Here is a 12,207-nt window from a genome sequence, read left to right as displayed (position 1 = left end):
GATAAATCATGAGTTGTATAAATAAATAAATAAATAAAAACAAGCAAACAAAAAACCAACCCACTACAGTCAAGTCAATGTGAACTCAGTGATGCTGTAGGACAGGGTACAGTCCCCCTGTGAGTTTCCAAGACTAAATCTTTGCTGAAGTAAAAAGCTCCATCTTTTCCTGTGGCGTGAATGGTGCTAGTCATACAGTTAGCAGCCCAACTCGTAAGCACTACACAAACAGGGCCTCTTATCTATCAATGTAGCTCTACCCCTGATAGCATGCAAGTAGAGTCTAAAAGGTCCCCTCAGTTATGCAAGCTACTTTCCATTGAATTGTTAACCTAATGTTAGTGATTTATCAGAACCAGATGTGCCCAACTACCACTACCAAGGGCTCGAAAAGGAATCCCATTAGAAGATCATAGATAGAGTAGGAGGAAAATGTGGGCCAAAAGTCAAATCACCAAAGAGACCCTCAACACAAGGGTCTTTAGTCACCTTTCAAGTCCAATCTTTGTGTAAACAAGCCTGTGACAATCACTGGTTTTGTAGTTGAAATTGTATGGCTATGATATACAAAGAGCATAGTAAAGTCCTAGAAGATAGGAGAGAGAAAATAAAATAAAGGACTCAAACACATGTTATGGTAGCAAGCTTACCTCTGGGACAGCCATGATCTCAGCAGCCAGGTCTACGCAGAGAAAGGGAGGAAGAGAGAGTCAATCTTTACTGTCTTGGGATATTTGTAGGTAGCCATAATACATGCATATTCAGTACTTACATACATCACAAGGTGGGTGGTAACCACAGTAAAGTCTCTGAGCTCACAGGTGAGGAAACCTAATACCTGCACTGGGGAAAGGCCTGAGGTGGGATGGGTTCTGCAGTGGGAGGAGACAACAAGAATGTTTACTTCTATATAGAGATAGAAGCTCACTTTAAGTCAGCATAGCTGTTAGGGGAGAATCTGTGAGAATGATATTTAAAGCAGGATAATGTACTTGGACTTTATCTCTAACATACCGAAGTGGTGACTTTCCTACTGTGGAATACTAGCTTCCAAATTCCCTCTGTGATGATTTAGGGAATATAGTCCTGGTCATATTTCTGTAAGTCTTATTTTCCCACAGTCCGGAACTGAACTCACCCTGTTGATAGACTAACCATCGTGTAATTAAGATCAAAAGGACAGTACACACCCAAGGAGAGATTTAGGAAATGTGGAGGAACAGAAACAGGAAAGCCTTGACGAGATAGGGATGAGTGATCATATGTTGTTGCTGTTGATAGATTCCCTCAATTAGGTCCCAGCTCCCAGAGAACCCATGTACAACAGAATGAAACACTGCCAAGTCCTGCTCCATCTCACAGTAGTTTTTCTGTTTGTGCTCATTGTTGCAGTCAATGATTCAATCTCTCACAAGGGTCTTCCTCTTTTTCACTGCCCTTCTACTTTCCCAAGCATGATATACTTTTCCAGGGACTGGTTTCTCCTGATAACCCATCCAAAGCACATGAGAAAACATCTCACCATGCTCACTTTTCAGGAGCATTCTCGATGTACTTCTTCTGAGACAGATTTGTTAATTCTTCTTGAAGTCCATAGTTCTTTCAATCTTCTTCACCAAACAATAATTCAAATGATGCAGGAGGTATCAAAAGAGGATGGAAGGAATACACAAAGCAAGAGGTAGCTAATGATCAAGAACCAGTGGTACTGAAGGAAGAAATCCAAAGGGTACTGAAGATATTAGCAAAAAATAAGGCCCCAGGAGTGTAGTATGAGGTAGGGGGGCAGCCCCCCACCACTAGTCGTGGGTTCACTATGCACAATTGTACGGTTGAGATAAATACATAAAGTCATCGAGAGCATGAGATAGAAGAGGCATAGGGGATATTGCAATCAAGGGGTCAGACACATTTCATGGTAACATTGCTCACCTCAGCCCCACTTGGTGGCCCACGTGGAAAGAGGGGGAAGGGAAAGAGGAAAGAGGGAAAGGGAAACAAGGGAGAAGAGGGAGCCAAGGAGAGAGGTGGGGAGAGACCAGAGAGCTAACCCAGGCCTATATAACTTTTGGAGGCATGCAAGCCCCTGATTACAGGTAAAGACATACGTCACAGGAAGGGGTTGCACTATAGGTTATACAGTAATGGGAGGGGGTGGTCTAGGGGCATACATGCAACAGGAAAAGGAGGGATAGGGACTATACATGTGATAAGATGTGCAGATGCTAGAGTCAGGATGGCAGCTTAACTTTGACCTGTTCTCTGGATCTCCATAGGAACCTTTACCCATAGGGTATAAATCCCACCTAGAGGAACCAAGCTAATGGTTGTAAGTTTCAGGGAGAAGTAACCCATTGTCTCCAACAGCAGGGAGCAGGCCCATCCTGTGGTGTGGGGAGACAGCAGTCTGCCTCCAGGGAGGATGTCTAAGAAGCTGACCTCCCTCCACAAGTCCCCCTTTGTTTTATATAAAAAATTCAAAAGCCACATGGGCTATATGGTTATTTTCTATACATTAAAAGTTGTCCAGACAAAACTTAATGGTCCAATTGATGCAGCCAAAAATTCAGGCTTACACCTAACATTTTGAATCCAGGCACTGGGGGTAATGTCCCCTAATGCCCATCTGCTGTTGGAGGAAGGTATGATAGAGGCTGGATATCATGGCGGGAAGAAAACGAGCAAACAGGAATGTCTGCTTCTATAGGGAGAATGAATCAACCATGTGCTCACTTTAAGACAGCACAGCTTTAAGGGAGAAACTATGGAAATGATAGACAACCGCAGGAACATGTACCTGGACCATATCTCCAACTACCCGAGTGGCGGTCTTCCAGCCATGGAATACTAGTCTTCCAGATTCCCTCCACACCAGTCAGGGAGTAAGTCCTGTTAGGTAGCTTAGCCTAGGGAATTGGGAAGTCCATTTACACATGCCCAGGTGGGCCTGCAAAGGACAAAAGCTAGATTTTCCTGCTGGTGGGCCCTGATGGGCGTTACACCTGGAGCAGCCCACCTGGGCCAGGTGACTGCAATTCTGCCAATGGGATCAACCTGGGGTCGTTCACCACACCTCCCCTGGGAGCCCTTGAAAAGGCAGGGACTGGAAGGGAGAGGGGCTTTTTGGTCTGGTCTTCCTGGGAGGAGAGAGATCCTTGCGTGACCTGGGGCAGTCTCTGCCAGGCCACATGGTCAAAGGAATCCTAATAGGTGCCGCGTAAAACCTGATGCTTCTTTGAACTTTCATTAAATTCTCTTGGATCATGAGCCCGGCTTCAGCGTGAAATATTTCTCGCGCGGAGCCAAGGACTGAGGTTGGGATCTAGTCCTGGAGAGAGAAACCTAACAGTCCCAGTTTTATTTCCCTACAGTGCTAGTATCCCACATTTCCCCTGTCTGCATTATGTTTGAGATTTAATAGTGTCACGGAAGCAACATGGTCTCTCTTCATATCTCTTAGCTTCCTATAGAAGCAGCACGAAACTGCAAGCATAAAAAAATATGATGAGTAAATAATACAGTCAGACTGGAACTTAAGCTATGTGAGATACATTGAGCCCAAGATGGAGAATCCAACCCTCCCATGCCACTCACCAACTGCTTAATCACATCAGAGTCAGGAGATGCCTTGAGTCTGTCTTTGAATGTATAGAAAATATCCTCTTTAAGCTGATCAACATCTAATGAAATGTTTCCCTTAAACCCTTGCTAATGTTTCTTAATCAAATCCTTGTCACGCAATGTTACATTATATAGGTAGGGAGTTACACAGAAATCAGTTACATTCCAATCACATTATAACATTAATTCACAAGTCCAAAATCTGGATCTTTCAGCAAAACAACAGTCTGGAGTAATAGTCCAGTCACTATTGTATATAATGTTCATCTTTGATGAGAGTCTCAGAGTTTCTCTTAGACAGCATCAGCAATGGAAGAAATGTCTCAGCAGTCAGCAATCGCCATTCTCAGGAATCTGCCAAGTCTTCTTGACATTTTGGATAACTTCAGTAACAGGAGAGGGAGGTCAGGTCACCCACCAGCTTCACTGCTTTCTTCTGGGCCTTGCTGGTTGAAGAGAAATTCACCTATCCCCTTGGCCTGTGAAAATATAAACAAATAGCCCCTCTCTTCAGGGTGTCAGTGACCTGGAAAAAGAATTATGATTAAGCTTTGGGGTTCCTTCGTGTCCTTCATGTCCATCTTTCTCCCAACGTGGTTGCGTCCTTCTGAGGGGAGCCCATCAGCTTTATTCTGCAGAAACATAAATGCACAGCCCTTTCTCTGGGTGAGAGATGAACCCGGATCCCAAACGCGGTTTCCATCATCTTGGGATTTCTTAGGATCAGTTTTCTCTGCAGAAGTGAAAATATGTTTCTCTGCCCTACCTTTGTTTCAAACTTTAAGTAAGGAGAACTTTTTTTGTTAAATTGACCAAATGAAATTTGTTGCACATAAGATTCCTCTTCTCCTCCTTCTGTTTTAACAATGCAGCCTTTAAAGTATTGCTGGCAATCTCAGTTACCTTGCTTGGTCTTGATCCAGTAAAACAACTAGTTAGATAGCCTTCATTGTTATGAAAATACTGGCTCCCAGCCCTCAGAGAATTAAGAGAACTGACTAATTACCATACTTTCAAAGACTGAAAAACTTCTCAATAAATTTATTCAGCTGTTCCTGAAGTAACTTACTAATCAGACATTTTTTCCTCCAAGTTCACCGGTAAGGTTACAGGCTCAATTAAGCCCTTTGCTCTTCAGGCTTCTCACACTGTATGATTTTACCATCTTGCTATCGTCTCTCTTACTTAACTTCACTCATTCCCTTCACGCTGACTTTAGTGGAAGTTAATGGGACAGTTTTAGGCCCTCCTGACTGCACTAAAGAAATGACCCCCCATCCAAAGTTTAAAAGCCTTTCGCTTCAATTTCTAATTCCATGTGGTGGCGCTATTGTTTCACCACAAGAGCATTCCAGAAGACCCCTTGATTTAAACCATGGTCAGATTTCTCAAGCACTCTTTCCTGCCAACCATAACTTTTAACTCTAAAAATGCAAGGAAGCAAAAATTGGCTTAAGCGATCTTCCCTTTTTTAAAGTTTTTGGCTCTCCATTATATTTTGATCATAGATTTTTATAATTTATTATTTTAAAATATTTTTAAATTGTTTTATTAGGGGCTCATAGAACTCCTATCACAATTCATATATACATCAATTGTGTAAAGCACATCTTTGCATTCATTGCCTTCATCATTCTTAATACATTTGCTCTCCACTTAATCCCCTCCCTCATGAGCCCTTGATGACTTATAAATTATTATTTTGTCATATCTTGCACTGCCTGATGTCTCCCTTCACCCACTTTCCCATTGTCTGTCCCCCAGGGAGGAGGTCACATGTAGATCCGTGTAATCAGTTTCCTCTTTTCAAACCACTCTCCCTCTACCCTCCCAGTATCACCACTCACACCACTGGTCTTAACGATATTATCCACCCTGGATTCCCTGTGCTTCCAGTTCCTGTCTGTACCAGTGTACACCCTCTGAACTAGCCAAACTTGCAAGGTAGAATTCAGATCATGAGAGTGGGGGGTGGGGAGAAAGCATTTAAGAACTAGAGGAAAATTGTATTTTTCATCGATGCTACATCGCACCTTGATTGGCTCCTATCCTCCCCTAGAGGGGATCTCCAGTGGCTGACATATGGGCTTTGGGTCTTCACTCTGCAAAACATGGTATATCAGAATAAATCACTGCCTTAATTTCTTCTTCATAATCGTGACCAATAACTCCAGCAACACCTTGAGAATTTAGGTTGGACTTTCCTAATAAACATCTTATTTTGTTGTACATGAGCCAGATAAGAATAACTGAGATGTGAGATTGAAAGAAATAAAAGTTTTGATAACAAAAGAAACCTGCGCAGGGACCAGCCAGCCCTAGACAAAATGTGGCCATCGGCTGGTCCCTTTCGCTTACAGACTTGGTTTTTTATAAGGCTTCATTAGATTGCTATACTGTGCAAGCAGGCTGGTATACAAGCAGAAATTGGGGTTGAACAGTGCGACTAAGCAGGCTGGTACAGAAGCAAAACTGGCCGTTAAGCAGCGCGACTGAGCAAGCAGACTTTGAGGTTGCACAATTTTCTGGCACAGGATAGTCGTTTGCTGGTTTTTAGGAACAAGGGGCTAGTTGGCCTTTTCTTTCTTTCTTTCTTTCTTTTTTTTGAAAATGTTATAAGGCCTGAGATTGCACTTTAGGACTGGTGCAGAATGATTGCTTAATATAAAATGGTTCTATTTAGGCTAACAATCACAATTAGTTCTTTGGTAGTGGACACCAATTACTGCTCTTAATAATTTCTAATTTAATCACAGCTTTTGGCTTTTTCTCCCAACTCTTATCAACTCCAGTAACAATTTGAATTTCTTGAGTATTTAGGTTAAAACTTCCTGATAAAAACTGTATTACTTCTTCTTTTTTTGGGGGTGTGTGTGTGAATAATTTTTAATAGGGTTGTTGGAGGTTTTCACAAACATGGCAAAATCACGCAATGCTGCCGGCATTGGATGCAATCCGGGGCCACAAGTCCGCACACTCCTTTGCAACGGGTCCTGTGATGGCCGAACCTTTCATCTCGCCTTTATTGTTCACAATGACCCACGCATTATCTTCGAAAGAAAGGAACACACCATCTTTTCTCCGGTAGGATTTCCGTTGCCGTATTACCACTGCAGGATGGACCTTCTTTCTGAGCTCGGGTTTGCCTTTCTTGACTGTGGCCATCACTATGTCACCCACTCCGGCAGCGGGCAGTCTGCTTAGCCGGCCCTTGATCCCCTGCACAGAGATGATATATAGATTTTTGGCTCCTGTACAAGAACGAAAACAAGACATGATTCACTCTGGCTTTCATCCCCAAGGTGTATTACTTTTTCAATAAGAGGTTCCTGCTTCTAGAATCAGCAAAGGGCTGTGAGGGCTTCTGAGAGCCATCTGTTAGTTAGTCAAAACAACAGCAGGGAGAACAGAGCCTGGGCTTTTGCAAGATTGGTTAGGTCTGGTCTCCTGCTGTGAAGCTGGGTGATACCTGCAGTTTCTCTCTTCTTTGCTCTGGCAGGCAGACGCCTTGCCTCCCATGCTTTGCTTGGCAGGGTCTGTATCAAGCTCCTTCCACTATTTCCCCACTGGGAAGTCTTGGCTAATGAGTTCTCTTCCTACAGCGGGGCAGAGTTCAGGTTCTATTAAACCCACTTGATGTCCCTGGCCCATGCTCTGACATAGGCCGCAGCCTGCTCTGCCTACACTCTCTGTGAAGATGACCTGTCTTCCCACAACTAAAACGCTTTTTTCTAGGTCTGATATAATTTGCCAGTGCAGCTGCCATGAGGTCGGCCTTGTATTCCTCTGTCTCTACATTCCTGCATATCCTGAGATAATCTAGCAGAGTGCCCTGTTCCCTGTGGAAGGTATTTTTACAACGCTTATTGGAGAAATCATAAGATAGCTTATGCACTAAGTCTCTTACTGCCTGGACATTCTTTACACATTTGGAAATAGAACTTTTGGAACACAAAGTCAGCATAGGATTCATCAATCCGCTGTCTTATAGCCATGCAACTTGGCTTTCTCTCTCCTGATGGAATTATCTTTTCCCAGGCACTCAAGCAAACCTCACGTATCTATCCTATTATCTGTTGAGTAAACTGTAGTTGAGACTCAACTGTAATATAATTCTCATCCCCGAGTGTTGGATTGGGGGAGGGAATGCGAGCTCACCTTGGGCGCATGGAAGAATTCTGACCAGTTGAGATGCAAAAGCAGCAAAAGGAGTTTATTTGCTAGCTCAAGCTAGGGCTTCCCTCCCTCCACTGCCCAACACAGTGGGGACCCAGCAGCCAAAGGGAATCAGCCCTGAGTTCTTTGTTCACTGGGCTTTTATGGGGCCAGGGCCAGGGGGCAGTCCAGTGTTGCTGTTCTTTAAATTGATTAGAGAAAACTTCTGGTGCCAGCATTGTCCAGTGGTGGTTGGCAAGCAGTTTCGCACATGTTTTCTTGACTGGTCAATCGGTGGGGGGTGGGGGGGGGTGGTCACTGCTCCTTGCTGTAGAAAAATTAAATCTAACCCTCTACAATTTTGTAGGACTATCTCAGAAAGAGAGCTTACAGATTTTTCTAGATGCGTTATTGCATCTTCTAGTCTGGCTAAATCCTCATCAATTAAACTCTAGAACTGGGTCAGTCCATTATTTTGGTTGCTTAGAGCAGCTATTTCTATGCCCGCTCCAGCAGCGCTAACTCTGAGTAACAGACCAACAGTTAAAACAGTGACAGAAAAAGAGGACCTGATGCAAGGGGCTTAAGTGGAGAGCACATGCTTTGAGAATGATTGGGGCAGGGAATGTGTGGATGTGCTTTATACAATTGATGTATGTACATGTATGGATTGTGATAAGAGTTGTATGAACCCCTAATAAAATGTTTTTTAAAAAAAACCAGTGACAGGTTCTCTTTTAACCTTCTGGTAGTGTTGGTTTGACCATTGTAAGCATCCATCTTCCCACGAATGGTAAATAACCCGCGGGAAAAGAATTATATTTACACAGAATTCTGTAGCATTGGTGGAGTGTAACAACTTGGTATACAGGCAAGGGGAAGGGTAGGAATTTGAACATATCCACAAACTACTTTTAGTAGGAATTATCCACTTACTGCTTTGGTTGACCTGAGAATTTATGCTTATACAGAGGGCTCATATTTTTTTGGAATTTTTCCCACACACGCTCCAATTCCTTGAACATTTTCTATTGTGAAACTTTTTTTCTTACGGCTATTCCAGTCACAACTTGCATCAGCCTCCTGGACCAAAATTCTGTTTATAGCTAAGGCATCATAATATGGGGGTTCTATACTATAACAAAGCCAACAACTTTTGGTAGCATTTGGGTTAGTACTGTTTAAAGCATTATACGTTGATACTATTAAATCAAACAAAGGGGAACTGAGATAAACCCTGTTCTGCGTGTCTTCTGGACCAGCCGTTGATGTTACAGTATGTAGGACTTTTGGTACTGGGGTGGCTATTACTTCGGAAGGCCCACATTATTCCTCGGATCCAGGTTTCCCAGTGATGTGGATGGTGATTTTTATGGTATTATTGGAATCAGAACTATTACTTGACACAAATTTCATTGACACAGAGTCTTCTTTAGAACTCCATTTCCAGTCACCATCATTGGTGGTTACACAAGCCCATTCAGAACAATAGGGCCATCATGCTTTACTGGAAGACCCCTGCTGCAGGCTGCGTCCCCACAACTTTGCTCTGTCAGTGCCCTGAGGCCATGTCATAGGGCACACATGAAACCCCTGTTTCCTCATGACCAGTTTATTATTTAAAGGTGTGCTATACCCGACATGCCATGCCACTCGGGGGGCAGGACCAATCCTTCTCTCTTGCCAGAGCTGTTCAAGGCTGAAAAATATTTCAAGATACCGCATCGCAGTTATTGGATGTGTCTTACTTACTGTTGCCAGAATGTCACCGGTGACTACATTTTTTAGAGTCCAGGTGTGAATCTAAGGTTCATGTTGGTTATAGTCTCATTTTCCTTGATAATCGCAGAGAGGAACACCCAGAGGGCCACAGGCCACAGGATCATGATAGTCTACTGAGGCGCACCCAAAGGGGGTTGGTGGGGTGCTGAGTTACCGTCCACACCTTTTCCAGAGGCTCTGCTAGGCGGGTATGGCTGTGGTGAATCCAGGCAGCTATCCCATCCTCCACCTTTAAGTCTGTAGGGGAGGTTAAAACAACCTGATAAGGCCCCTTCCATTTGGTTTCTAGATTTTTGCTATGGAACCTTCGAACCCAGACCTAATCTCCAGGCAAATGCTCATGTTGACTTGCAGCTGCATTTGCCTGCTCAATAGCATTTTGGTTAACAGCCTGAATGGTAGGTCAAACATTGGCCTGTCTGCTCTGCAAGGCTTGCATAGCCCCTAATATCTCAGCAGGCCTGCATAGAGCAGATTGAATGCTCTAGGGATAATGGGGAGTGGTTTACCATACACAATTTCAAAAGGTGTCAATTCAAACATGGGGGAATTCCGCACACGGAATATAGCAAACGGGAGGAGAGTCACCTAGTTTTCGCCAGTCTTGGAGGCTGATTTGGTCAAAGTCTACTTTAAAGTTCTGTTCATTCTCTCTACTTGCCCAGAGCTTTTTGGGTTGTATGTACAATACAGTTTTCAATTTGTCCCCAGAGCCCAGGATAAATTCTGAACGACCTCGGTTACAAAAACAGGCCCATTGTCGGATTCAATTGTTTGAGGCATTCCATATCTTGGAGCTATTTCTTTTAACACCTTTTTTGCTACTATCAGGGCTGTCTCTCTTTTAGTTGGGAAAGCTTCTACCCAACCTGAAAAAGTCTCAATGAGGACTAACAAGTACTTGTAACCATATTTGCCTGGCTTGATCTCAGTGAGATCCACCCCCCAATGTAGCCCAGGTTGCTTACTTCTTTCTCTAGCCCCTTGATGCATATTTATAATTTTACCTGGTTTCATTTCTTGGCAGACATGGTATTGGCTCACCAGCTGTTCTGCAGTCAGTCCTTGGTCTTTGAACTGTAGTTTGGCAGTTTGCAACAATTGTAGCGTCTTTTCCCCCAAATGAGTAGTACGGTGTAAATTGTACAGCATCTCTTGCGTCCCACCTCAGCCGGGAGGATAAGATTGTTCTGGGCTTTTAGCCACGGCGAGCCCTCTTCTATTAGGGCTTACAGCTCTTGTTTGACCCAAAGTTCTTCAGCTGTGTATCCAGGCACATGTGGAAAGGACCCCTTTCCTGGAAAAGAAAATTGAACAAGGCATACTTGCCCACCTGGTTCTACAGGTCCATCTCCTTCCTTTTCTTGGACCGCAGCCTTTTGCACCTCCTTGTCTGCGGCACAATGGCCCTTAGCTTCCATGGAGTCTCCTTGTTGATGGCTGGGTGTGTGCACCACTGCCACAGCTTTTGGCAGTGTTACAGCTTCCAGTGGCTGCAGCACCTCAGTCTTATTCTTTATTTCTTTTCTTTTAGCAGTTATGAATCTTTCTTTTTACTGTGAGTACTGATATTCATCCTGGTTGGTGGTGTGGAGTAGTTAAAAGTGTCTTTTTTAGTCTGCCAAGCAAACTTGTTCGTTTTAAAGTATATTTGGGCATTTAACTTGGTTAAAATATCTCTTCCTAGCAGGGGTGTCGGGCACTTTGGGATGAGCATGAACGAGTGACTTACTTGACCCACGCTGAGGTCCATTTTGCGCGTAGAAGTCCATCAGTACCAGTTGGTCTCTGTGACACCTTGCACCCAGCTGGTACAAGACGACAGTTTTTCATTGTTGTGGGTGGGGACCGAGTGTTTTGCCTCTGTGTCAACCAAGAAATCAACCAGTTTCCTCTCCACCAATCATGGTACACTAAGCTCGGGGAGTGATTCTGAACCCCGAGTTCCTCATTCTAGGTCCTGCCTTTTTCCCCCTTCCTTAAAAATAGGGGACATGCTGGCTTATGAAGATTGGGGCACCTGTCAAACTGGTGTCCATCCTCCTGGCAATGCCAGCACCATATCATTCCTTTCAAAAGCTCTTTTTTGAGACAATCTCTGGCCCAGTGCCCTCTTTCCTCGCAGTAGCTGCACTGATCTTTTCCTAGTCTAGGCCTCCCATTTCTATTAACGCATTCCCTTGTTCTCCCTCTTCACTTGCAGTAGCTGCCACTAATACTTGGGCAATTTCCCTTGTAATCTTCCTGGTTTCTCCTGCCTGGAACCTTCGATCTTCCATCCGCTGTCTTTCTTTCCTCTCTTCTGAGGTTTCTCTATTGTTATAGACCTTCACTGCCACCTCCGACAAATCCTTAAAATTTTTTCCCCAGCCTTTCTACTTTCTTTTGACATCTGGTGCAGCTTGATTAATAAAAGCCATTATTACTGCAGCCCTACTTTCCTCTGATGTCAGGTTTATGGGGTATACAGCCTAAAAGCTTCCATGATGCGTTCTAAGAATCCAGCTGGACTTTCCTGGGGACCTTGCCTTACATTACCCACCTTGGTCAAATTGGGCGGCTTTTTTGCTGCCACTCAGAAATCAGGCATGAGAACCTGGTGATAAATTCGGAGCCTCTCCCTACCTTCTGGTTCATTGAAGTCCCATG

General features: G+C 43.9%; 1 protein-coding gene across 1 annotated transcript; it reads right to left on the bottom strand.

Annotated features, from left to right (window-relative positions):
- Positions 1–6,546: 6,546 nt before the first annotated feature.
- On the bottom strand, positions 6,547–11,330 carry LOC142427572 (large ribosomal subunit protein uL14-like). The gene is made up of 2 exons (XM_075532782.1): positions 11,291–11,330; positions 6,547–6,872 (listed from the first exon to the last, which is right to left on the bottom strand). Exons 1-2 carry the CDS (start codon positions 11,328–11,330, stop codon positions 6,547–6,549), a joined length of 366 nt encoding a protein of 121 aa, XP_075388897.1.
- Positions 11,331–12,207: the final 877 nt, after the last annotated feature.

This window comes from Tenrec ecaudatus, chromosome 15 (genome assembly GCF_050624435.1).
Source record: "Tenrec ecaudatus isolate mTenEca1 chromosome 15, mTenEca1.hap1, whole genome shotgun sequence".
Classification (NCBI taxonomy): Eukaryota; Metazoa; Chordata; class Mammalia; order Afrosoricida; family Tenrecidae; genus Tenrec; species Tenrec ecaudatus.
This window is presented reverse-complemented; position numbering and strand designations above follow the sequence as displayed.